This window comes from Oncorhynchus mykiss, chromosome 15 (genome assembly GCF_013265735.2).
Source record: "Oncorhynchus mykiss isolate Arlee chromosome 15, USDA_OmykA_1.1, whole genome shotgun sequence".
In the NCBI taxonomy this organism is placed as follows: Eukaryota; Metazoa; Chordata; class Actinopteri; order Salmoniformes; family Salmonidae; genus Oncorhynchus; species Oncorhynchus mykiss.
The window spans coordinates 48,118,420-48,146,387 of NC_048579.1; the positions used below are offsets into that span (position 1 = coordinate 48,118,420).

General features: G+C 40.9%; 1 protein-coding gene and 1 long non-coding RNA gene across 5 annotated transcripts; one reads left to right on the forward strand and one right to left on the reverse strand.

Annotated features, from left to right (window-relative positions):
• The first annotated feature begins 354 nt into the window (after window positions 1–354).
• LOC110490734 (mucin-2) lies at window positions 355–27,850 on the forward strand. 2 transcript variants are annotated; one of them, XM_036944466.1, is made up of 43 exons: window positions 355–488; window positions 666–701; window positions 2,583–2,811; window positions 3,480–3,609; window positions 3,761–3,824; window positions 4,553–4,635; window positions 4,988–5,171; window positions 5,319–5,444; window positions 5,667–5,787; window positions 7,561–7,696; window positions 7,810–7,887; window positions 7,991–8,198; window positions 8,390–8,539; window positions 8,862–8,956; window positions 9,110–9,242; window positions 9,879–10,122; window positions 14,444–14,484; window positions 14,604–14,692; window positions 14,837–14,991; window positions 15,548–15,686; window positions 15,866–15,970; window positions 16,267–16,464; window positions 16,680–16,922; window positions 17,272–17,428; window positions 19,247–19,357; window positions 19,542–19,683; window positions 19,805–19,833; window positions 20,051–21,969; window positions 22,003–22,234; window positions 22,379–22,582; window positions 22,799–23,040; window positions 23,231–23,417; window positions 23,534–23,735; window positions 23,942–24,114; window positions 24,353–24,422; window positions 24,546–24,655; window positions 25,554–25,585; window positions 25,686–25,839; window positions 25,946–25,983; window positions 26,117–26,224; window positions 26,326–26,365; window positions 26,783–26,891; window positions 27,028–27,850. In XM_036944466.1, exons 1-43 carry the CDS (start codon window positions 437–439, stop codon window positions 27,197–27,199), a joined length of 7,470 nt encoding a protein of 2,489 aa, XP_036800361.1. In that variant the 5' UTR covers window positions 355–436; the 3' UTR covers window positions 27,200–27,850. The 2 variants fall into 2 exon arrangements, with proteins under 2 accessions (XP_036800361.1, XP_036800360.1); XM_036944465.1 differs by having other exon boundaries at window positions 20,051–22,234.
• On the reverse strand, window positions 23,746–27,933 carry LOC118938803. Of its 3 annotated transcripts, none has more exons than XR_005036097.1 (4): window positions 27,846–27,933; window positions 26,925–27,055; window positions 25,909–25,976; window positions 23,746–24,109 (listed from the first exon to the last, which is right to left on the reverse strand). It is a non-coding gene; the product is annotated as an uncharacterized LOC118938803 (long non-coding RNA). The 3 variants fall into 3 exon arrangements; XR_005036096.1 differs by lacking the exon at window positions 23,746–24,109 and adding an exon at window positions 24,523–24,616; XR_005036098.1 differs by lacking the exons at window positions 23,746–24,109; window positions 25,909–25,976 and adding an exon at window positions 24,523–24,616.
• Between the last annotated feature and the right edge of the window lie 35 nt (window positions 27,934–27,968).

Here is a 27,968-nt window from a genome sequence, read left to right on the forward strand (position 1 = left end):
TTTATGTTGGCACTGACAACGCTCCATATGTTCAGCTGGAGGACACAATGTTGTGCAACGTTCAGATAGAACAAACACCCCTCTCTGGCATGTAGAATAAGGCATTGTATCAGCTCTATTCATGAAAGTTCAACAATGTTAGTTTACTGAACATGGCCCTGATAAAGGATTGGATGTCATTAGTTAAGAATTCCTCAGAAAAACCAAATATTAAACAATCAACTCATTTCCTCAACGAGTCCCTATAGAGTTAATAGCAATCCCTTTCCAGCTAAAACATTTCCTGCATATCGGTTTATTTCCTGGTCTTTTCAATGCAGGTGGTTCAGAGAAGGGTATAAAAGACCAGAGATAAGGGCAGTTCAGTGAATTGTCCTGTGGTTCTGTCACACTGGCTCTCTCTCCGTCTCTCATTAAGACTGGTGAGCTAGGCAGCATGGTTCCTCCAGGGTGGACTCTGGTAGCTGTCTTACTTTCTCTTGTCTCAGGTACAGTAGGTGTTCTTTGAAACTTGACTGTGATTAGTTTCTTTACAAATTTGTATCCGGGTTAACTGCTTGTCCCCACTGAAAAAGTATATATGGTAAAAGGAGTTATTACTGTACAGAATTGTACTCCAGTTTGCGTATGGATTGGCTGGCATATTAATATTTTGTTATTTCTAGTTCTAGGCCCTGTTTCAACCTCTGATATCCATGAAAGTAAGTAAAGTACCTTCCTCTAAATTACATATACATAGAAGGCCAGTTTCCCAGACACAGATCAAGCCTAGTCATGTACTAAAAAGCTATTTTATTGGAGAATTTCCATTGAGAATGATTTTTAGTCCTGGACCAGACTTAATCCGCGTCTGGGAAACCGGCCCATAAAGGGGCAACTCCGACACTTTTCAACCTCATATTCATTAACTCCAGCACCAAACCAGTCTACATATGTGAAAACGATACGTTTCTATGATCTGTGGTTAAAATGATAACTGTAAGAAGAAAGGTCTTAAAAAATGCTTCACAGGGTAGATTCACAAGTAAGTAAAACGGTGAGTTTCAAAACATGCATGGTATTTTCTTGCTCATGAATCTCTTAGTACTTGAAAATCACTGTTTTTAAAACTTTAGATTGCTCATACTGAAACAAAATGTACAGACAAATGTATTAACAATCAGTATGTAAATGTATTTAATTATACATATGTAAATTATTCATATCTAAAGATATGTTTAAGCTTTATATTTACATATATTTAAATGCACATAAATATATTGACATTTTATATATTTCTGCATGCATATTTATATACTTAAGTAAGTGGTGTGGAAATACATTTTGACAGCATGCTGTGGTAGCTAGTAAAATATATTCCAAAAGATATTTCATAAATATATGTTACCATGTAATTGAATTAATGGAAAATGTAGCGTTTTACCTTACATACTGTAGCTAGAGTACATTAAAATACAACGCATAAAACTACTACGTTCAGCACAAAATCACAATAGCACAAAATCACAATAGCACAAAATCACAATAGCACAAAATCACAATAGCACAAAATCACAATAGCACAAAATCACAATAGCACAAAATCACAATAGCACAAAATCACAATAGCACAAAATCACAATAGCACAAAATCACAATAGCATGATGGACAAGGAGTGCTTCAATAATCTTACTTTTTGTTGCTGAAATAACTTGGTCCATTGTTGAATTGTCACTGGAAGCTCGCATCTGAAATATAAAATATAACGTACGAATGACCTCTGTGCACTTAACGTCTGTATTTGAAAATGATGTGTTTTAACATCAAATGTATACTTACAATGCAATTTCTTTCACCTCCAGTATTCATTCTCCGACTCGCAAGTTGACAGTTACCCTGTGGAGAATGAAGAGACAGAGTCAGAGAAACAATTCCACACAAGATTAAGAATAAATAAGGGGTTCATTTTCATGAACATATTTTAATTTCACTCTGAACTAGATAAATAAATGATACAAAAGACTACATACATTGACTGGGTCTGTCCATAGGCAGCTGAGGTGCCAGACCAGAACAATCTACTGCAGGAGGGAACATTTTGATTATTTTTTGCTAGAAATAATCTAGCTAGCTAGCTAGCCAGTTCTATCAGAGACACCCAACCCTCACTAAAGCTAGCTAGGTTAGCTAGCTACAGTGGTTCTTCCTTTAAAAGTTACGTACTATAGCACAGCTTGCGGGGTGCCAGAGAATTCAATTGCACATTATTTAAGTGTCAGCCATTGTTGCCAGAATGACGCAATTTACCATAATCTGCCACCATCTACCGCAAACGGTTGCGGCATAAACTCAAAACATTTAAAGGAAGAACCACTGTAGCAAGCAACACATTACTTGGCTAGCAAAGATTATTTAACAATAGCTTTGGAAATGAAATTATATCTAATGCGTACATAAGATTAACGCTACTGAACTCTTCTCAACTTAAATGTTCAAGACAATTGAAAAGGGTGAAAAGTGACGGAGTTTCCCTTTAAATTCAGTTTTTCTATGTGGATTTATTACTGCAGCAGACTTTTGACTCGTCTCTGTTTGTTGCCAGATGTGTGTAAGACCTTTGGCAGTGGAGTCGTCCAGATGTTCAACGGAACCGTATTCTACGTCCACTCCACCTGTCCCTTCACGCTGACACGTTTTACTCACAACCGGGTGGACTGTGACATCACCGTGCGTCGAGGTGAAAACGGCCTGCTGGAATATGTCGAGATCAACGTCAACAAGATCCAGACCCGGATTCTGTACAATGGAACCATCTTCGTCGAGCAGAGAATGTTTGTGTTTTTATTTACTCTATTTTAATTCTGTTAAATGATGTCTAATTATTTACTCGTAAAAAAATAACAGATAACACATAAAGGGGTAGTTGCAAAGACCCAGATATAGTCACTTTTCATATAAAATCATGCATAACACAGTTCTGGAGTGGGTCTTCAAGATCCTGTTAACTGTAAAGCTGGATTCAAAACATGTTCGCTGGATATACTGTATGCATCCTGTATTGAATGTGATTTTTAATCCAATGGCCTGTGATGCTGCCAATTACACTAATTACTTCAAAGCAAGTGATGACATTGAATAGGGAAATGTCTGTCCTTCACAGTTTTTTGACGTCTGGGATGACTTGTAACTGTAATTATCTTACATAAGCTGCTAGCTCCAAATGGAATTAATGAATGGATGAATCTGGTTACCTTCACATGCACCAAGGTGATCTTGCTATAGTCTATTGCGTAATGCAGTTACAGACATCATTAATCTGAGAGCTCGAGCATGACCAAGTTATTAATTAGATATTTCACCAAATATTAGCTAGATTTTCCTGCCCTTTTCTTCACACCAACAAAATATACAGTCTAAAATAATCATTAACCTACTTGGCATTGAGGAAGAGGATGATGATGATGATTGATGACGATTGATTATGACGTGTTTGTCACAGGGTGTCCCTTCCCTACGACCACACCTATCAACATGTGTTCCAGTACGGTACCAACACCAAGCTGAGGAGCACTGTTCTACCTCTGTCTGTCATCTGGAGCAGTGTGGGCGTGGGCATCGACTCTCTCTGGGTGAGTGATCCATGAACAGCTTCAAATACATTGTTGTTACCTATTATTTATTCTCTCATGCTATCCTTAACAAATTTGATTAGGTTCCTGGTGCCGAGATGACCTATTAATACATGATTGATTGACTGGTCCCTGGTCTGTCCTCTAACAGGTGAAACTGGAGCAGGAGCTAGTCCCTGGAATGACTGGACTCTGTGGACGACCAGATATACCAGGTCAATTACCTTATAAACATATTTTTTATACCTCTTCTAAATATATACAGTAACAGTCAAAACACCTACTCATTCAAGGGTTTTTCTTTATTTGTACTATTTTCTACATTGTAGAATAATAGTGAAGACATCAATATTATGAAATAACACACATGGAATCATGTAGTAAAATAAAAAGCTTGTTGGCTCTTTTCCTTCACTCTGCGGTCCAACTCATCCCAAACCATCTCAATTGGGTTGAGGTCGGCTGATTGTGAATAATCTAAAATCTAAAATATGTTTTGATTTGTTTAACACTTTTTTGGTTACTACATGATTCCATGTGTGTTATTTCATGGTGTTGATGTCTTCACTATTATTCTGCAATGTAGAAAATAGTAAAAATAAAGAAAAACCCTTGAATGAGTACTGTAGCTGTGGCCAAACTTTTGACTGGTACTATGTACTGGTAGAGTATATATATACATGATATACAGTATATATATATATATATGTGTGTATATATATATATACTGTATATCATGTTGAATTGTAGATATGGATTGTCTAAGTAATCTGCAAAATGCAGTATGGAGAAAAATACAGTGAACAGCCTCTTGAATATCAATTGTCTGGGTGCTAACTACACTTCTTGCTGTTAGCTGTGCGCTAACTACACTTCTTGCTGTAAACTGCACTTTAACTACACTTCAGTGTACTAACTACTCTATATTTTCCTGCAAAATTAGATGACCGTCAGCAATTGATTGCAAAGAGTGTTCATTCAGAGGACGGGTGCCAGACCATGGACTCCCTCCGCACTAAGAGCAAGGTACATTTCCTGAATTATGCACTTCTTTTTGACCACTATATAGGGATTCGAGTGCTATTTGGGACGTGGACCACCGTTTGAATCTGGTGGTAAAGTACTAGTGTCACTGCTTGGGGTCTCTGGTATTGCGTGCTTGGCCTGAAGGTTATGGCTTGGTAAATAATGCTAGACTTCTGGTGAATGGTAATGAATGGATCTAAGACATAGAACCCTACCATTTTCTGGCAAGCCTTGATGTTAATATTTCTATATAGATAATGCCATGTTGCTGTAACGTAGGTTATACTGTTTTGAAGTCTGCACTAGTGTTTTACAGTATGATGTACTATATGTATTATGTATTACGTAATAGGTCTGTCAGACGTTCCTCTCCAACTACGTTGAATGTCTGCAGGCTAACACAAGCAAATACATAATTCTTTGTCAAGAGAATATTTACGGATATGAAAAAGAGCTTTATGTAGGATGTGCGTTCTACAAAGAAATCGCCCATCGGTGTCAGACCAGCTATGCTTGGAGGACCTTGACACACTGTCGTAAGTAAATCAGTTCAGAAAAAAGCTGTTAGTTTATAAAGATGCTATGAACAGTTGTAACACATTATAATGACTATTATTCTTGTTAAAGTCATTTTGTCTTTAACAAATTCTTAAAGACTTGTGTGTCTGTCTGTTGCGAAACAGCTGAGTTCAGTTGCCCAGGAGAACTACACTTTGAGGAGCAGGGTGATGCGTTTGTTCCCACCTGTTCCAACCCAGCACCTAGAACCAATGATCAGGACATCACCAGCACCTGTGTCTGCCCCCAAGGTAGGCCTTACACTGTCATCCGGAGAAACAGTTTCAAGTGTAGTCTAAAGTGTAAAAGCTTTCTTAAAAATATGAATTGTAACTGAGCAGACAATGTCTTAGCAAGCAGATCTGCACTGCTTTTAAAATTACTGTCACATATTAAGCAATCTGCCGGAAGACATTATCTTTAGTGTTACAATCACATAAGGTTGATGAGGGTTTTAAATGGCTATATTTCAGGACAGGTCTTGAACGATCGAGCAGAGGGCCATTACTGTGTAAGTGAGTCAGCCTGCCCGTGTGTGTACGCCGGGAGGAACTATGCACCGAAGGAAGAACGCAGAACTAAATGCCAGACCTGGTGAGAGAATCAGAACTCATGAGTCTATTTTGGACAAGAGCACTATGTGGTTTTAGTCAAAAGTATTGCACTAGAGTATGCAATGCCTTCAGAAAGTATTCAGACCCCTTGACTTTTTCCACATGTTGTTACATTACAGCCTTATTCTAAAATTAAATAAATCAATACAAATACTCAACAATCTACACATAATACCCCATAATGACAACATAATACCCCATAATGACAACATAATACCCCATAATGACAACATAATACCCCATAATGACAACATAATACCCCATAATGACAACATAATACCCCATAATGACAACATAATACCCCATAATGACAACATAATACCCCATAATGACAACATAATACCCCATAATGACAACATAATACCCCATAATGACAAAGTGAAAACGGGTTTTAAGAAATGTTTGCAAATGTATTAAATAAAAAAATAAAAAAACGGAAATACTTTATTTACATAAGTATTCAGACCCTTTGCTATGAGACTCGAAATTGAGCTCAGGTGCATCCTGTTTCCATTAATCATAATAATTGGACTTCGATTGGACATCATTTGGAAAGGCACACACCTGTCTATATACGGTCCCACAGTTGACAGTGCATGTCAGAGCAAAAACCAAGCCATGAGGTGGAAGGAATTGTCCATAGAGCGCCAAGACAGGATTGTGTAGAGGCACAGATCCGGGGAAGGGTACCAAAACATTTCTGCAGCATTGAAGGTCCCCAACAGTGGCCTCCATTGTTCTTAAATGAAAGAAGTTTGGAACCACCAACACTCTTCCTAGAGCTGGCAGCCCAGCCAAACTGAGCAATTGGTAGAGAAGGGCCTTGGTCAGGGAGGTGACCAAGAATCTAATGGTCACTGACAGAGCTCAAGAGTTCCTCTATGGAGATGGGAGAACCTTCCAGAAGGACAACCATCTCTGCAGCACTACATCAATCAGGCCTTTATTGTAGTAGCCAGATGGAAGCCACTCCTCAGTAACAGGCACATGACAGCCCGCTTGGGGTTTGCCAAAAGGCACCTAAAGACTCTCAGACCATGAGAAACAAGATTTTCTGGTCTGATGAAACCAAAAATGCCAAATGTCACGTCTGGAGGAAACCGGGGACCATCCCTTTGGTGAAGCATGGTGGTGGAAGAATCATGCTGTAGGTGTGTTTTTCAGCGGCCGAGACTGGTAGACTAGTCAGGATCGAGTGGCCTGCCAGAGCCCGGACTTGAACCTGTTCGAACATCTCTGGAGAGACTTGAAAATAGCTGTGCAGTGACACTGCCCATCCAACCTGACAGAGATTGAGAGGATCTGCAGAGAAGAATGGGAAAAACTCAAAATACAGGTGTGCCAAGCTTGTAGCGTCATACCCTAGATGAATCGAGGATGTAATTGCTGCCAAAGGTGCTTCAATAAAGTACTGAGTAAAGTGTCTGGATACTTATGTAAATGTGATATATCTTTTTTTATATATATTTTTTTTTATATATAAATTACTAAACATTTCTAAACTGTTTTTGCTTTGTCATTATGGGGTATTGTGTGTAGATAGATAAAGGGAAAAAAACAAATTAGTACGTTTTAGAGTAAGTCTGTAACCTAAGAAAATGTGGAAAAAGTCAAGGGGTCTGAATACTTTCCGGAGGTACTGTGAGTTGAAAGGATGTTATTTGTGAACTAGCCAGACTTCTCATTGAATTTGTCCACTTATTGATATTGTCCTGATTAAAATGTAACATGATACTCATTTATTTCTCTACAGTATGTGCTACAATGGCAAGTGGATATGCTCTCAGAACAGCTGCCCTAGTAGGTGTGTGATTGAAGGGCAGTTTGTGACCACGTTCGATGGGAAACAGTATACCCTTCCCGGTAAATGCTCATACATGGCCTCGAAGGTAAATCAATAGATTTTAATCTCACAGCACTAGGGTAGTTTTGAGTTGTACTCATACAGTACTTTCACCTAAAGTACTAACTTCCCTTATTCTTTATGAATGAAATAAAACAGGGTTTTAATTGGACGATTACCATACATTTTTCTGAGACGACGTCCTCCATCCAAAACGTGTTTCTTCAGATTTACCAGGTACGGGTTGTCTGCTTGTAACCTTTGCTTCCCCTTTCCATTCAACGTCTCTTTATGATGATCAACAACATCTAAAACACTTTTTTTTGTTTGCCAATTACAGAATACCTACAGATTCTCTCACAACAGTGTGCAGTTTGAGAAAGAGGAAATCCGAGAGCTACATCAGTCAGACAACGCCATGGTGTTCTGGCAGTCATCCATGTATGTCCAGGTATTGACATCCTTTGGCATGAAGATCCAAGTCCAGACGTCTCCAGACCTCCAGCTCTATATCACACTACCACAGAGTGAAGTAGGGATGCCAGAAGGTACTTTGCTTTCGTCGTTATAATGGTTCTGCATGATATACGCATTATCGCTATGTATCATGATTATTATCATTGTCATATCAGTATTTAAGTCACATTGACTGAATCCTGTGAACGAACAAACAAATGATGTCATGCGTCTGCTCATTTCTGTACTGTAAAATAAAGTGGTAACATTCCTTTTTTACTAGGACTTTGTGGAAACTACAATACCGATACCACTGATGATTTCACCACAAGCAGTGGTATCGTAGAAAATGCAGCGGAACCGTTTGCGCTGTCCTGGAGTGTAGGGGACTGTCCTGTTAACATACCTAAAGTCTGTATCAACACCGACAACGGTAAAGTCCCTCTGAAGGCTTCATGACTTACAAAACAGGTCCTCGCATGCGTTCAGTAGGTTTTTCTATGAAGGAAATGAATCAGTTTGTTTGAACAGCTTCATGAAAATAGTGCATGTGGTGACAATGTGTTCCCCTTGACATAGTATTATCGCTCTTTGTTGGTACATTACATTGTCTATATGACGTTTAAGAATTAGGGGGAATGTGAATGCCTCTTGCAATACGACATTGTGTAGAAATGGGGGGGGGGGGGGGGGGGGGGGGATCCTAATTCTGTTTTTGTGCTTCTTATTCTAACCTATGGACGATTACCTCTCAGAAATATTTGCAGACGAGAAGTGTCACACCTTGAGAGACTCCAGTGGGATTTTCGCCAAGTGCTACGATCACGTGCCTACTGACAATTACCACAAGGCAAGGATCAACTAATACCAAACAAAATCTTGAGAACTTTTTATACATTGATTAAGGTCAAACAAAAATACATATTTGAATTGGTATTTACCTTGTATTTAACTAGGAAATGATGATGTAACAATGTTTTATAATCATTTGTGACGTTTGCAGGCTTGTATCCAGAGAACGTGTACCTGTGGAACTGGGCTGCAGCAGTGTTTGTGTGTGGCCTTGGCAAATTATGCCAAAGCCTGTGCCAACCAGGGCATCACAGTGGGTGACTGGAGAAGGGCCACTAACTGCAGTGAGTAACACCCATAGAATTAGCAATTGGAGTACTAGAATGGACATTAACCTTCTTATGACGGTATAAAAGGTCAGACATTTTGGCAAGCCAGTAGTCAGCCAGTGCTGTGATACCATATTGTGTAAAACAATATTTTTGAATATTATTTGCACAGTATGTTTGTTAGGTGGAATGATTCCAATAATGTTTCTAATTTACATTCCATACAAACAATGCAGTCAATCCACAGCCATACACTGGCTGAAATTAGTTTGTGATAGGACAGACAAGTTGTAAATGCAAACAAGTACTGATATTGTATCATATAATAGCAGCTTTCCAAGAAAACAAACATTGAGGAATGTATTGTCTGTCAACAAATATTTTCTAGGCTATTTATACAGAAAATTGGTATAAAACCTGCGTACACTGTATTTACAAGACAATATTTTAGATTGACAATAATTCTATTACACAATTTCTGATATACTGTATCACATTACTTTTATTTCCCTGCATAAGTAAAAGCAGGAAATGCATCAACTGCTTCTCTACTGCCATTCATTCCAATTAAACTGGTTTGGATTTCTCTCTGACCAATATTTCTGCCATTTTCTGTAAATGTTTAACATGAATGTCATTTTGGATTTCCAGCGGTACCGTGTGAGAACAATCAGAGGTTTGACTACGAAATGCAGGCGTGCAACAGCACCTGTCTCTCCCTATCCCGGCCAGACCCCAGGTGTGGGGTGGAGGATGCACCTGTGGAGGGCTGTGGCTGCCTGGAGGGCACTCATCTGACCGGGGGGCTCACCTGTACCCCGAAGGCCCAGTGTCCATGTCACCATCAGAGAGGAGTCACACCACCAGGACCTGTTGCCATCGATGGACGACAGTGGTGAGTTCCTCTTACATACTGCTATGGAGGTGTCATTACAGATGACAGTGTCGGCATAAATCATTTGACTCTTGCACAAAAAAAACCAGGAGATCCTATTACAGAACGTGCTTCTGTTTGTTGGTATTATTACGTGTATTTGAACGGCAAACCATAAGTCTCAGTACACTTGAGAAAAGACGCATTGGGACCAGATTTATTCAACAGCTAATTTCCATCTGCAGTCCCCGGCATGGTAACATATAACAAAGAAAATACATTATATACGAACAAACAACGTAGAAACATCAGACACATTTTTGTGTTCTTCTTAGGAATAATAACAAAAACAGAGGTCAGGATATACAGATACGTTTACAGACCAAAGTCAAGATATTGCACATAATAATAATGGGACACATTGCTTTTTGGAACCATGAGTTGTAAAAAAAACAGCAACAAAAACAAACAGCAAAGAAAAAGGTTTGTAAAGTGGTTACACTCTTCTTTATACCGCTTTTTGTGTAAAAGCACTGACACTATAGTCAGCATTTTTGGTTTTCTGGTAGTTGGTTCCAGTGGTGAACAGCTTTTAAAGAATGCAGATCGGGCAAAAACTGTTTCACGCACCGGAACTCTACGGTTCCCATTCACTTCTCCCCTAGTATGTGGCTGTATACATTACCTTGCCTTGCAAAAGTACTCATCCCGCTTGGCGTTTTTCCTATTTTGTTACATTACAACTTGTAATTTAAATGGATGTTTATTTGGATTTCATGTAATGGACATAAAAAAAAAAAAATACTGAAAAAAAGTACTTGTTTAAAACATTATACAAAATAAAAGATGAAAAGGTGGTGTGTGCATATGTATTCACCCCCTTTGCTATGAAGCAGCTAAATAAGATCTGGTGCAACCAATTGCCTTCAGAAGTCACATTATTAGTTAAATATAGTCCACCTGTGTGCAATCTAAGTGTCACATGATCGGTCACATGATCTCAGTGTATTGTGGCAGACCAGGGGGTTTGGTACAGAAGTTTACACAGATCAGACACGGACGGAGTATGATTAGCTCGGCTACAAGGGTGTTTACAAAGTAAAAATCAAAAGAAAGGGATAGATAGTCTTCTGGGCTCCTGGTCTTGCTGTATCCTGTTTGGCACACAAACTCAAACTCCATCGTCTTCGCTCGGGCCCCGTCTCCAACTACACGGAAGTCACCTTACTTCCCCCAGTCCTCTCCTGTGTGCTGCCCTTCTGGCAGCCTTATGGGGCTTGTACAGATGGTGAGCAATCAGCCCCAATTAGTCCTGGGCGGAGAGCCCGTCCAGCCCTGGAACGTCCAGCAGATGGAGCCATCGCCTCGTGATGTATACTCCGTCTGTCACCAGGCCTCGACGAGTCTCCCCCTGGTGGCTGACCTGCTGTACATATACACCTATTCTGAAAGGCCCCAGAGTCTGCAACACCACTAAGCAAGAGGCACCACCAAGCAAGCGATACCATGAACAAAGTTGTGGAGAAGTACAGATCAGAGTTGAGTTATAAAAAAAGATCCAAAACTTTGAACATCCCACGGAGCACCATTAAATCCATTATTAAAAAATGCAAAGAATATGGCACCACAGCAATCCTGCCAAGAGCGGGCCGCCCACCAAAACTCATGGACCAGGCAAGGAGGGCATTAATCAGAGAGGCAACAAAGACACCAAAGATAACCCCGAAGGAGCTGTCCGTAGGACCACTTTAAGCTTGCCTTTACGGAAGAGTGGCCAGAAAAAAAGCCATTTTTGAAAAGAAAAATATAAGCAAACACGTTTGGTGTTCATCAAAAGGCATGTGGGAGACTCCCCAAACATATGGAAGAAGGTACTCTGGTCAGATGAGACTAAAATTGAGCTTTTTGGCCAGCAAGGAAAACGCTATGTCTGGCGCAAACCAAACATCTCTCATCACCCCGAGAACACCATGTTTTTCATTGGCAGGGACTGGGAAACTGGTCAGAATTGAAGGAATGATGGATGGTGCTAAATACAGGGAAATTCTTGAGGGATACCTGTTTCAGTCTTCCAAATATTTGAGACTGAGACGGAGGTTCACCTTCCAGCAGGACAATGACAGCACTGAAGTGGTTTAAGGGGAAATGTATTTAAATGTCTTGGAATGGCCTTGTCAAAGCCCAGACCTCAATCCAATTGAGAATCTGTGGTATGACTTAGGTTCCGCTGGTGTACAGCAATCTTTATCTAACTTGAAGGAGCTGGAGCAGTCTTGCCTTGAAGAATGGGCAAAAATCCCAGTGGTTAGATGTTCCAAGCTTATTGAGACATACCCCAAGAGATTGGCTCTACAAAGTATTGACGGGGGGGGGGGGTTAAGTTTTAGTCTTATTTCTTGTTTGTTTAACAAAAAAATATTTTGCATCTTCAAAGTGGTAGGCATGTTGTGTAAATCAAATGATACAAATTCCCCCAAAATCCATTTTAATTCCAGGTTGTAAGGCAACAAAATAGGAAAAATGCCAAGGGGGTGAATACTTTTGCGAGTGATTGTACGTCTAACCCTACGTACATATCCCAACCAGAAGCCATGGATTACAGGCAACAACCGCACTGAGCAAAAGGCTAGAGCTGCCGCTTTCCAGGAGCGGGACACTAATCTGGATGCTTATAAGAAATCCCGCTACGACCTCCAACGAGCCATCAAACTGTCAACACATCAATGCGGGACTATTGTTGAATTCTACTATGCCGGATCTGACACTCATCAGATGTGGCAGGGCTTGCAAACACTTGACACTCATCAGATGTGGCAGGGCTTGCAAACACTCGTCAGATGTGTATGGGCTTCCAAATTTCTTTCTACTAAGCTATATGTCATTTTTAAGGTCCAAGGATAATTTAGCTATTTGATTTGACATTTTAAGACCCCTTGAAGTATACATGTTATTTTTTGTTGGTCCTTACTGCTATTAACCCATACAAACACATTGAATAACATATTCACTACAAGGAACAGATAGTCCCAGCAAAAATATCAAAAGGAAGTTTGTTCTTGAAGTGTCTCTCCTAAAAAGATATATAAGAAAGATCAGGAAACATTATTTGTTTAGTTTTTTATATATATATATTTAACCCCATATTTTTGGCAATAAACAGTCTCTGTATACTGTATACTTCCATTCATTTTTTCAACTGGTACCTTTAGATGAGTCTTGAGGCCTGTGTGCGTCTTAGAGCAAAACAACTGTGGATGTTCGTGAGTCACACCTTTGCACAGAGGGTTGTGTAGCTCAAGCGGTTCAAACGCTACAGACAGAAGTTGGCAGATCAGCCGTATCAACTATAGACAAGTCTTTTGACGCAAAATGGAGAAGACCGATTTTTGGGATGTCTCGTGGTCTGATAAACACCGGTCGAGCGTTGTAACCTTGCGTTGTAACCCACCGCAAATATGGAAGTACGGTAGGTTGAGACGCTTCCAATGCAAAAAAAAACAGATCTTTAGCTTAAACTGACAGATTTTTATGGGGATTTTTGTATTATGCTAATTAGATTTCCACGGGGCGCAGGTTTAAAAAAGCTGGTTAAGGGTCAAGGCCGCGGGGCCAGACAGATTACCAGGATGTGCACTCAGAGCATGTGCTGACCAGCTGGCAAACGTCTTCACTGACATGTTCAACCTTTCCCTGACAGTCTGTAATATCTACATGTTTCAAGCAGACCACCATAGTCCCTGTGCCCAAGAACGCCAAGGTAACCTGTCTAAATGACTATCACCCCATAGTACTCACATCTGTAGACATGAAATGCTTTGAAAGACTGGTCATGGCTCACATCAACACCATCAACACCATCATTCCAGACACCCTGGACCCAGTCCAATTCGCATACCGCCCCAACAGATCCACAGATGACAAGCTCTCTCTTGCACTCCACACCGCCCTCTCCCACCTGGAAAATAGGAAAACCTACGTAAGAATGCTGTTCTCTGACTACACCATAGTGTCTTCCAAGCTCATCACTAAGCTCAGGACCCTGGGACTGAACACCTGCCTCTGCAACTGACTCGATCCTGGACTTCCAGATGGGCCACTCACAGGTGTTGAGGGTAGGCAACTACACATCCGTCACTCTGACCCTCGACATGGGCGTCCCTCAGGGGTACGTGCTTAGTCCCCTCCTGTACTCCCTGTTCACCCACAACTGCGTGGCTGCGCAGGATTCCAACACCATCATTACGTTTGCTGATGACACAGCGGTGGTTGGCCTGATCACTGATGACGATCAGACAGCCTATACACCAACATCTCACATCCACCTTTTTATACTCTTTTGCAGCAAATGTGAGGATGGAGAATTGCTGTGCTCTGAAGATTGTGGTAAATATATATTTTTATTTAATAGCCTCTTGATGGTCTAATTCTTACATGTTATTACAGTATTTTTGTGTGTTTGATATGCCTTCAAAGATAATACTGTATGCTACTGTCTGTTTCAGGTTGCACCCAGGGGAAGGTCTGTGTGCATTGCTCACAATTTGCCATAGACACAGCTCAAAAAACATGTGCCAGTCTGAGCAAACCAATAGTAAGTTCACAGAATTAGAGTTAATATAAAAAAAATGTAATAAAAAGTGAATATTTCATGCTAGCCCAAAAGTAGAACTGAAAACTGTTCATTGATTCAATTAGCATTGAATTGTAATGAGACACTCATCTTCGTTGTTCCCAGAGTGCTGTTCAGAATTGTACAAGTGGCTGTTACTGTCCAGGGGGCCAGTTGGAAGACCATAGGGGTGTGTGTGTCACTGTGGACAACTGCACCTGTCAGTACAGCGGCAAAGTGTTCAAAGCAGGACAGAGTGTCAAGACCAACTGTAGAACATGGTGAGTGAGCCACAACTGTTGCCTTGCTACTTCTGAAGTGTGTATCAATTACAGATACATACATAAGTGAATGTATCACAGTACGACTTGGGGATTTGTCCATTTTTAAAGACAAACAAACCAACAAACACACCCTGTGGTGTATTATATCTAACGAACATCAGGAAGTGTTTGTCTGATTCTGAGCTGAAGCAAAGATAGTGTTTTATACTTACTGTCTGAAATGTAATCCATCATTTGAATCCTAACCTCTACTTAAGTTGATGTTTCATGTAGCCTAGTGGTTAGAGTGTTGGACTAGTAACCGAAAGGTTGCAAGATCAAATCCCAGAGCTGACAAGGTACAAATCTGTCTTTCTACCCCTGAACAAGGCAGTTAACCCCACTGTTCCTAGGTTGTCATTGAAAACAAGAATTTGTTCTTAACTGACTTGCCTAGTTAAATAAAGGTCAAATTAAATGTATATTTACATCAATACATGACTAAGCAAAAAATTATACTGAAGTGGAAGTTCAGAATCACCACCCTAAAAGTTTGTCTCCATCCACTTCCCAGCACCTGCCGTCATGCCCAGTGGAGCTGTGTAGATGAACCATGCCCTGGTACATGCCTGGTGTATGGAAACGGACACTATCAAACCTTTGACTCTAAATGGTACCGCTACGATGGGAACTGTCAGTACACATTAGTGGAGGTGAGTCACAGAAGCCAATCTGATATCACCTTTTCATTGGGTTATCAAGCATTGTTCTTCATTTTGTTAGAGATATTTCTTTTCTTTTCTTTTCTATACTGCTGTGAAATTAATGGTACTGCTTCTTAAAAAAAACAAAAAACATCTACAATTCTGCTGTTTTCTTCCTTCTCTGATAGGATGGCTGTGGTAGGGAAGCTGGGTCGTTTTCTGTCAAAGTGGAGAGTGTCCCGTGCTGTGACGAGGCTCTGACCTGTTCCCGGACCATCGTGTTAGACCTGCTGGTAATGCACATAGCTCACTTCTCTCCTCTGTCGCGCCGTGCTTTTGAAGTCCATTATTATTAAATAGAACTACCCCTCAGTTTGTTTGGAGTGTGTTTTGTTAAGTAGGACTAAGCACCACTTGGAATCACCAGGTAAATACTAATTGTATTGAATAATGTAAATACGTATCAGAAAGTTTGCATGAAAATGACTTTTGTTTTTGCAAGTAATTTTCTACTGAATACCTGTGGTAATAGGACTGTAGTATGGAGCGTTATTAACTTCCTTAATGAGGTGTTGGTCTTTTCTCTCAGGGTAATGTCACTCTGACTCTGAATGAAATGAAGGTGACGAGACGGCTCCAAGGGGGATGGGCTTCTCTGGAGGCGGAGCCTCTGTACTCCACCCACACTGTGGGCCTCTACATCATGATCTCAGTGCCTTCTAGAGGACTAACCCTCATCTGGGACAAACACACCCGACTTACCGTCATACTGGACGACCGTTGGAGGGTGAGTTCTCTCTATCTAGACGTTAAAGATGCAACCTGTAAGATTTCCCTATTGCTCGTTGATCATTGCAACTGCTGAAATATAATTTCACAGCTACTAAGTACTGTTTAGTATTAAGTTATGGTTAAGTTAGCACAACTGTCTTGCCAAAGTTAGTAACTCATAAATTAATTGGATTATTATTAATTAAGTTAATTACTGCTGTACTTTCACAGAACCGAGTGTGTGGACTTTGCGGGAACTTCGATTCCAACGAGATGAACGACCTGCAGATAAGTGGGTCATCGGTGGTGTCCAGCCCCCTCGCCTTCGGCAACAGCTGGAAGATGGCCACACCCCCCTGCTCTGACGTGATCAATGAGGTGTTTCCGTGCCAGCGCCACTCTTACTGCTCCGCCTGGGCCGAGAGACGCTGTATGATCCTCACAGGAGACACCTTTAAGGACTGCCACTTGAAGGTAAAGTTCGCTTAAAAGGACAGTTCACCCCAAATGTTAAACACCTTTAATTAAGGACTGCCAAAGAGGTACGCTTACAAGGTTAGTTTACCCCAAACATCACACACCTCCACTTAAAGGTAGGCTTAAAGAGATAGTTCACCCCAAACATGTGGGTCCTTTGTAGCTCAGTTGGTAGATTATGGTGCTTTCAATGCCAGGATAGTGGGTTTGATTCCCACAAACACTCGTACAAGATATTTTAAATGTTTATGTACCCCTAAGAGCATCTGCTAAATTGCATGTGTTATATAATTATGTAACACATTTAAGGAGACATTCCGTTAAGATGTTCTGCTTTGTTCTCCAGGTGGACCCAGAGCCCTACTACCAGGCCTGTGTGTTGGAGTCGTGCTCCTGTGAGTTTGAGGGGAAGTTCTTGGGTTTCTGTACGTCCGTGGCGGCCTACGCTGAGGCCTGCAGTGACCAGGACGTGTGTGTCCGCTGGAGAACGCCAGACATGTGCCGTACGTAAACACAACTGATGCAAATATGATTAAATACTGATGCAGTATTTCATTTAAAAGTAAGGCTAACACTTTATTGTTATTTTTTAAGTATGTATGAGCCTGCCCAGGATAGTCTTTCAATTAAATGCTACTTACAGTGGAAGTCAGAAGTATACATACACTTAGGTTAGAGTCATTAAAACTTGTTTTTCAAATGTCTTGTTAACAAACTATAGGTTTGGCAAGTCGGTTAGGACATCTACTTTGTGCATGACACAAAACATTTTTCCAACAATTGTTTACAGACAGATTATTTCACTTATAATTCACTGAATCACAATTCCAGTGGGTCAGAAGTTTATAGACACTAAGTTGACTGTGCCTTTAAACAGCTTGGAAAATTCCATAAAATTATGTCATGGCTTTGGAAGCTTCTGATAGCCTAATTGACATCATTTGAGTCAATTGGAGGTGTACCTGTGGATGTATTTCAAGGCCTACCTTCAAACTCAGTGCCTCTTTGCTTGATATCATGGGAACATCAAAAGAAATCAGCCAAGACCTCAGAAAAAAATGTAGACCTCCACAAGACTGGTTCATCCTTGGGAGCAATTTCCAAATGCCTGAAGGTACCACGTTCATCTGTACAAACAATAGTAAGCAAGTATAAATACCATCGGACCACGCCGCCGTCATAACGCCGTCACACCGCTCAGGAAGGAGACACGTTCTGTCTCCTAGAGATGAACGTACTTTGGTGTGAAAAGTGCAAATCAAACCCAAACCCAGGAAAGGACCTTGTGAAGATGCTGGAGGAAACAGGTACAAAAGTATCTATACCCACAGCAAACCAAGTCCTATATCGACACAACCTGAAAGTCCGCTCAGAAAGGAAGAAGCTACTTCTCCAAAACCGCCATAAAAAAAGCCAGACTACGGTTTGCAGCTGCACATGGGGACAAAGATCGTACTTTTTGGAGAAATGTCCTCTGGTCTGATGAAACAAAAATAAAACTGTTTGGCCATAATGACCACCGTTATGTTTGGAGGAAAGAGGGGGAGGCATGCAAGCCAACCGCGGAGTAAGGGGGTGTCAGCATCATGTTGTGGAGGTGCTTTGCTGCAGGAGGGACTGGTGCACTTCACAAAATAGATGGCATCATGAGGAAAGAAAATCATGTAGATATATTGAAGCAACATTTCGAGACATCAGTCAGGAAGTTAAAGCTTGGTCGCAAATGGATTTTCCAAATGGACAATGACCCCAAGCATACTTCCAAAGTTGTGGCAAAATGGCTTGAGGGCAACAAAGTCAAGGTATTGGAGTGGCCATCACAAAGCCCTGACCTCAATCCCATAGAAAATGTGTGGGCAGAACTGAACAATCATCTGCGAGCAAAGAGGCGTACAAACCTGACTCAGTTACACCAGCTCTGTCAGGAGGAATGGGCCAAAATTCACCCAACTTATTGTGGGAAGCTTGTGGAAGTCAACCCAAAACATTTGACCCATGTTAAACAATTTCAAGGCAATGCTACCAAATACTAATTGAGTGTATGTAAACTTCTGACCCACTGGGATTGTGATGAAATAAATAAAAGCTGAAATCAATCCTTCTCTCTACTATTATTTTGACATTTCACATTCTTAAAATAAAGTGGTGATTCTAAATGACCTAAGACAGGCAATTTTTACGAGGATTAAATGTCAGGAATTGTGGAAAACTGAGTTTAAATGTATTTGGCTAAGGTGTATGTAAACATCCGACTTCAACTGTATATGTATGTGTTATTGAAACAGTGTTTAAATGAACTATTCCTTTACCTACCCATACAGCGGTATACTGCGACTACTACAATGAGCAGGGCCACAGTAGCTGGCACTACGATCCCTGTGGACAGATCAAGACCTGTGGCAAAAACAACCTATTCACTGGCAAGCTGGAAGGTAACTGAACTGACTCAATTAATGGAAATAGTTGATCCATCTAACATGATCCCAGAACCAAATCTTGTGTACACTAATAGATAATTCTGTTTAAGTTTACATGTATGTTTATATCTGTCATGAGAGATGAATCTACTCCTCACAGTGATGTTGACCTTAACGCTAACTTTGTCTCTGTGTGCAGGCTGCTACCCGAGATGCCCAGCAGAGGCTCCATACTATGATGAGAACACAAGGAGTTGCTCCACTTTGGACAACTGCACCTGTTATTCCAACGAGACTACTGTTGAACCTGGTACAGTTATCAGGAAACCCACTGAGAAATGGTGAGTACCAATTTACAGTATACCAGTGCATGTAGGCCTATGTGAGGAAATGAGAAAGGGAAAATACATGTAACATACAGGAGAATGGTAACTGATCTTTTCCTGTGTTCTCTGTCTACAGCACTTGTGAACAGGGACGTATTAACTGTGGTAAGTGGATATAAGTTATGACGGCATGAACATATTTGTAAATCAGTTAAGACTTTGATCACAATTGTGACGGACTTGTATTCAAGTATTATATTATCAGGAATGCAGGTCGCAGTTGTAAATGAGAACTTGTTCTCAACTGGCCTACCTGGTTAAATAAAGGTGAAATAAAGAAATGCGGTATTAATACATCCATTTATGTGATTTGCCTCTTTAGGTCCTGATCAAACCACCACATCTGAACCTACAACCACAGCTACACAATCAACTACACGGAGAACTCCACCTGAACCTACAACAACTATACTGACTACTACACCTGAACCTACAACCACACCTAAACAACCCACTACTACACCTACAACCACACCTACACAACCTACTACTACATCTGGACCTACAACCACAGCTACACAATCAACTACAATGAGAACTACACCTGAAGCTACAACAACTATACTGACTACTACACCTGAACCTACAACCACACCTAAACAACCTACTACTACATCTGAACCTACAACCACAGCTACACAATCAACTACAATGAGAACTACACCTGAAGCTACAACAACTATACTGACTACTACACCTGAACCTACAACCACACCTAAACAACCTACTACTACATCTGAACCTACAACCACAGCTACACAATCAACTACAATGAGAACTACACCTGAAGCTACAACAACTATACTGACTACTACACCTGAACCTACAACCACACCTAAACAACCTACTACTACATCTGAACCTACAACCACAGCTACACAATCAACTACAATGAGAACTACACCTGAAGCTACAACAACCTTACTGACTACTACACCTGAACCTACAACCACACCTAAACAACCTACTACTACATCTGAACCTACAACCACAGCTACACAATCAACTACAATGAGAACTACACCTGAAGCTACAACAACTATACTGACTACTACACCTGAACCTACAACCACACCTAAACAACCCACTACTACATATGAACCTACAACCACAGCTACACAATCAACTACAATGAGAACTACACCTGAAGCTACAACAACTATACTGACTACTACACCTGAACCTACAACCACACCTAAACAACCTACTACTACATCTGAACCTACAACCACAGCTACACAATCAACTACAATGAGAACTACACCTGAAGCTACAACAACTATACTGACTACTACACCTGAACCTACAACCACACCTAAACAACCTACTACTACATCTGAACCTACAACCACAGCTACACAATCAACTACAATGAGAACTACACCTGAAGCTACAACAACCTTACTGACTACTACACCTGAACCTACAACCACACCTAAACAACCTACTACTACATCTGAACCTACAACCACAGCTACACAATCAACTACAATGAGAACTACACCTGAAGCTACAACAACTATACTGACTACTACACCTGAACCTACAACCACACCTAAACAACCCACTACTACATATGAACCTACAACCACAGCTACACAATCAACTACAATGAGAACTACACCTGAAGCTACAACAACTATACTGACTACTACACCTGAACCTACAACCACACCTAAACAACCTACTACTACATCTGAACCTACAACCACAGCTACACAATCAACTACAATGAGAACTACACCTGAACCAACAACAACTATACTGACTACTACACCTGAATATACAACCACACCTACACAACCGACTACAACAAGAACTACACCTGTACTTACGTCAACTATATTGACTATTACACCTGCATCTACAACCGCACCTACACAACCCACTGTACTACTGATTACAACACCTGAATATACAACCACACTTCAACAACCCACTACAACACCTGAACCTACAACCTCACCTAAACAACCCACAACAACAAGAACCACACCTGAATATACAACCACACTATTCCCATCGATAGTCACAGGACCTACAAATATTCAACATAGTACAGGAGCTGTGGTTGTGTTGAGTACTACAGCCGGACAAACCGCTACTGCAGAAGCAACTACAGCATACATTGACACTACAACTAAATTAGCATCTACACAACCCACAACTACATTCTCATATTCTACAACCAAATATGTTGAACCAACATCTACAACCGAACCAACTCCTTCACATACTGAAATGACAACCGAACCAACTCCTTCACATACTGAAATGACAACCGAACCAACTTCTTCACATACTGAAATGACAACCAAACCAACTCATTTTACTGAAATGACAACCAAACCAACATCTGAAGGACCATCGACTGAAGCTACAACCCTGTACACAAGTCAACCAACAACCTCCTCTACACGATCTCCCACTACCTCTGAATCGACAACATCTACGGGTCCAACAACAATGTCAACAACCATATCTACAAAGTCTACAACACGTACAAGTAGGCCAACATATTTAAATATATTTTTGGCAATTTGGATTGTTGATATTGGTTTCTCTCTAAAATCTACACTAATGCTGACCTTACAAATAGATGTTGAAATTGTTCCACTATGTTTAAGTCAAATCTTCACCTTGTTTCCAGTTTGTGAGTGTAGAGACCTGAAGAGGAACAAGATATGGGTGTGTGGAGAGAAGTGGACAGAAGAATGCTTCAATAAGATTTGTAAGGGTGGGAAGATAGAGATGACTTCGGTCACCTGTCCGAATCCAGTTCGCCCCACCACGTGCCCCAGGGGACAGATGGTCAGTGTCTCAGACGGATGCTGTAACTACTGGAAGTGTAATTGTGAGTCTGGCTGCCTGTCTGTTCCTTCGTGTGAAGTGCTAGAGTTTGTCTATCCGTGGATCTTGTTTTTGAAGAGGGTTTTACTTCCTGCAAAGTCTGCTCTTTTTATGTCGTAGTTTTGTCTCCCTTATGGGAATGCACTTATTATAAGTCAGTTCCTCTCTTATTCCCCCTCTACTCTTATGCCCCTCTACTCGTATTCCCCCTGTCCCCCAGGTCGTTGTAACCTCTATGGAGACCCTCACTACATCTCCTTCCAGGGTGTGACCTTTGACTTCCTGGATAATTGTACATACATCCTGGTCGAGGAGAAAACGCTGCGTCACCATCTGACTGTTGCCGTGGACAACTACTTCTGTATTCCCGAGTTGGACGGCTCCTGTGCCAAAGGCATCATCCTGCAGTACCGGAACAACACGGCCACTGTCAGCATCGTACCGGATGAGTACAGGGTGAAGGTACTGCCGGTCTTCAACTTGATTTATTGGTTTAAGGATTCATTCATCCGTCCATCCATTCATTCAATTATTTGTTAATTCATTCCAGTAGTCACCACATTTTGATTGATTGACTCTTGAATATATAGCCTTAATAGTGATCTTTCTGAGATCTCACTCACTCAAACCATTCTGCTCCTCTCTGTCCTAGTCTACTCTGAACCAGAAGAACGTTGAGCCTCCCTATGAGGAGAATGGTATCAGGTTTGAGACGACAGACTATATGGTGTCTGTATACATCCCTGAGATACGCTCACACATCTCTCTCACACCATCCAACACTGTGACTGTCACCTTGGCCATGGAGCATTTCCTGAATAACACCCAAGGACAATGCGGTTTGTATTAGACAAGGAAGTGTGTGGTGCGTGCATGCCTGCCTGCATGCATGCGTGCATTCGTGTATGTATGGGTTCGTTACCAAGCTTACGTTTACATCTTTGGCCATTGGCAGGTGTGTGCGGTGGGAGCTCTTGTGTGCGTAGAAGTGGGGAGACTGAAGCTGACAGATGCTGTGATAAGACCGCCTATGACTGGGTCTATGAGGACCCTCTGAAGCCTGAGTGTAGCGCTGCTCCCAGGGACATCCCTTGCCATCCTTCAAACAATACTACCAGCTGTCCTGGCAGCCCCCTCTGTGACCTTCTCCATCACCCGTAGGACGATTCAATTCAATATGATTTATTTCACATGATGATCTCCCAAATGGTCAAAAATCTGTGGCGTTTCATTCAATGTTGCTGCGACAACATTATACATTATACTGAGACAAAACCATGCAACATACAAAGTGATTTTGTTGTGTTGTAAAACTATTGGTTTTCCTGTATGTTGATCAGTCTGTTGGTATGTCTCATTACAGAGTTTTTGCAGATTGCAGAAGGCGGGTGAATCTGAGCCAGCTTGAGAAGAACTGTAGGTTTGATTCGTGTGGTAGGAACGACATGGCTTGTTCTCCTCTGGAGCAGGCTGCTGAGGAGTGTAAGAAAGCAGGCCTCTGTGTGGACTGGAGACAACTCACCAACGGGACCTGTGGTAATTTAACAGATTTTTTTTTAAAGTTTCTAAAACTTCCTGAAATGTGTATTGGTGCTTGGAAAATCAACTGAGGCGTTGATAAAAAAAATAAAGAAATGTAGTTGTATTTGTGTATATATACATATATTTTTTTTTAAATCATCCATCATGGTGTACTGATGCTGGGGAAATTCATTAAGACACAAGGACAAGAAGAGAGAAAGAACATTTCACTAATTCATTTTCTTTTTTTCAGCCATTAGGTGCCCAACAGGGATGGCGTACAGAGAGTGCCAAGGTCAATTGGATGACTACTGTCACGGAGGGTAAGTGAATCCATCTCCCTGTGTCCTAACTATTTAACAGAGGACATTTTACGTGTCTAAATGTATTTTTAAAAAGTGTCTAAAAAGTTCAAGAGTCTTCTGTGTTCCACGTTCTTTCTGCAGAGTCCGTGTTCAAGGGAGAGTACAGGAGGAAGTTAAGGCTGGATGTTTCTGTCTCAGAGGACAGTTCAGAGCTGAGGAGCACAAGAAGATCTGTGTGTCGGAGTGTCCCTGTGAGTGGAGTTTGGATTCTCTCTTGAGCCTAGGGCCAAATCCAAACTTGAGAAATCCACTTGTATAGGTTGAAGTTGAGCTTGTGATCATCTGAGTTATGCTAAGACAGGGTTTCCCAAACTCGGTCCTCGGGACCCCAAGGGGTGCACATTTTGGGTTTTGCCTTAGCACTACACAGTTGATTCAAATAATCAACTAAACATCAAGCTTTGATAGTGTTAGGGGTTAAAAATTTAAAATAAATACAAATGTGCACCCCTTGGTGTCCCGAGGACTGAGTTTGGGAAACGCTATGCTATGAGCATCCCAAATCAGGATTTGGCCTGAACACATTGACTGCAATGACCTCCAGGTGTGCAATTTATACATACTATCAGGGTTGAATTGTAATTCAATTCCCTCTCCCTGTAAATTCCATTTAATTAAATTCTAATTCCAGGTCACTTTTAAATTCAGAGATACTTGAATTAAATTACATGAATTCAATTCCCAATTCAATATTATCCCCAACAATTCCACATTCGAATTCAATTACTTCTGGCTTTCAGACTGATCATGTCACTGTTTAGACAGCCTAGCTATACTGGTAACATAGAGATAGATACAAGTTGAAATGAATTTAAAATAAATCCTGCATTCATTTTGTCATACTTTGTGCATTCATTTCATTTACTGTGAAATGTACAAATATTGTTTTCCAATTCACTTCCATAAATGTTATGCTTTTCAATTCAAACAGTCCAAACAGTGTAACAGATTGTTGACATTCGATTTGAATTCAACATAAATTCTCCGCTTCACGAGTGAATTACAATTAGATTGGAATTGACCCCAACCATGCATACTATACTGATGCTTTATGTGTTATAAGTTAAACCTCTTCGTTATGTCTTCCAGACTGCAAGGGTCCACTGGGAGAACACAAGCAGGTGAGAAGTCCATGTGCTTTCATGGCTCCATGATTTACAGCTCTGTTACAGGGGCTGATATACTGGTACTTTTTAGTAGTAATGTTCTTCTGTTTTACAGCTTGGGGAGACATGGCAGTCCAACTGCCAGGTGTGTACGTGTAGCAACCAAACCAAGACCGAGGAGTGTCAACCTAACCCCTCCCCTCCCACCCCACCTCTCTGCAGTCAGAACTCAGTCCTGGTTACCGGCTGCTGTGGCAAACAGACTTGTGGTAAGATAATGGATCGGATACGGAATAATAATAACGATGCATGTACAGGGTGTTTCTAAATAGACTCACCTTCCTAGTGCTCACATGACCTCACTTTCCTTTGCAGTTGAGAAGACGTGTAACTATAATGGAAGGACCTACAAAGTAAGCATCCACATGTTTAGAAATACCAACGCAATATGGCTACTGTACCGTACTGTACCTACTGTACACACACAAGACCTTTGTACACATTGGCATCTCTTCTTATCTGATGTCTATGTGCCTGTTTGGTTAGGTGGGAGACAGATGGTCAGACCTTGCCCTGCCTTGTGAGTCCTATAGCTGTACCAAAGAAGGCATTCAGACAGTGAGAAGGGTGTGTCCCCATCAGAACTGCTCAGAGGTACCCGCTGCTCTTTCAAATGTATTTATGAAGACATATTTTTTTTTCTCTCACAACGTATGGAACGATATAACTTTTCAATGCGACTTTTTTGTTTCTAGGAGGACAGAGTATGGGACGAACAACATTGCTGCTACACATGTAAGCTAACTCTTATCCCCAGTCTGTGTTGGAGGTATTTGGTCATATCTGGTCACACTGACCATGAAGAGAGGGAGGGCCGGACATCTAGTGGTTGAACTGTGGTGGTTCACTTATTCACTGTGGACATTTCCACTGCAAGGAGAGACTAGAAAATCAACAACAATATAACGTTTCCTAGTCTTTGTATCTATTGCTTATAGCTCCAAGGGATGATTATGTACAATGTAACTCTGAACTGTATTAAAGGGTCAGTTCACAAAAAAAACTATATTTTAGTATTTTGTTTGTCAGTAGTCTGTTAAAACAATTGTTCAAGTTTTCAACATAGAGCACTTTAGTTCAGAGAAAGAGCTGTAATGATGATGAGGTTGATGCATTTTCCCCACTCACACACTGCCGTTGTCTCTACCCCAGGTAACCAGACCTGTGCTACCAGGGTTTCTAGTGTGAACATCACTGTAGACAACTGCACAGCAACACTACAGCTGCCCATGTGTCAAGGCCAGTGTGGGACAGAGACAAGGTAAGACTGGTCAGAGATGATTAATGCACTTACTGTACGTTGCTCTGGATAAGAGTGTGTGACATAACTACAATGTGAATGTCTTGTCTGGTCCTCTTCTCTTCTCCTTCCTCTCCTCCCTCTCTCTAAACCTCAGATGGATTGTTGCTCGCAGTCTTCTCCAACTGGAACAGAAGTGCGAGTGTTGCAGAGTGAGGAGTTATGAGAGGAAGTCAATGAATCTGACCTGTACTGGGGGCTCCGTTATGCCACACCTGTATGCACATGTTACCAGCTGCGAGTGCCAGAAGTGCAGTATATTGCAGTAAACATTGCCTTGTGTTCTGAAAGTATATGCATGCACGCAAACCAAAAAAAAATCTATATTGAACTGTTATTAAGATGGTGAAAATGTGCCAAATCAATGGTTTTTCTAGATTCTGCAACCTTCTTATAATACTGTCTTGGTCGGTGTGTTGGGGGTATACTGTACGGTACGTGCAGAACAACGACTTAATGTTTCCTTGGTGTAATAGGTTTTTCTAAATTGCACATGCTCTGTTCCAGTGCAGGAAGTGGACCATTGTGTGTAGCATATTGTTGATTGCGTATGTATTCCATAGATTTCACATAGGAAATCTTCTACTGATCAACCCAGCACTTTTAGCACTTTTTCAGCTAAATGACTGCAGCTCCAATTTGAAAGTGATTTTCTTATTTTATTTGAAACGTTTATTTCAAGAACTGTAACCACTTTGATTTTGCTGATTTATTTTCAATAAAGTACTGAAGCCTCTACATTGAACCACTGTTTACGTATCACAATCAGTTGACCTTCGCTGATGAATTTGCATGAATTGAATTAACATGAGTATTGATTGAGATTCATCTGATACATTAACATCAGCATTGATTAGCTGAATTCAAAGAAAGTTGCTAATCCTATCAGAGATATATAGGTGCACTATTACCTACCAATCAGGATCCGTTTCTATGGCTGCCAGGGGCTCTCAACCTTTCCTCTGCGGGGCCTACTGAGACACCCCTCTAATCTGGAGACCCCCTGTAAGAACAATATAAATATTTTCGGAGAACATT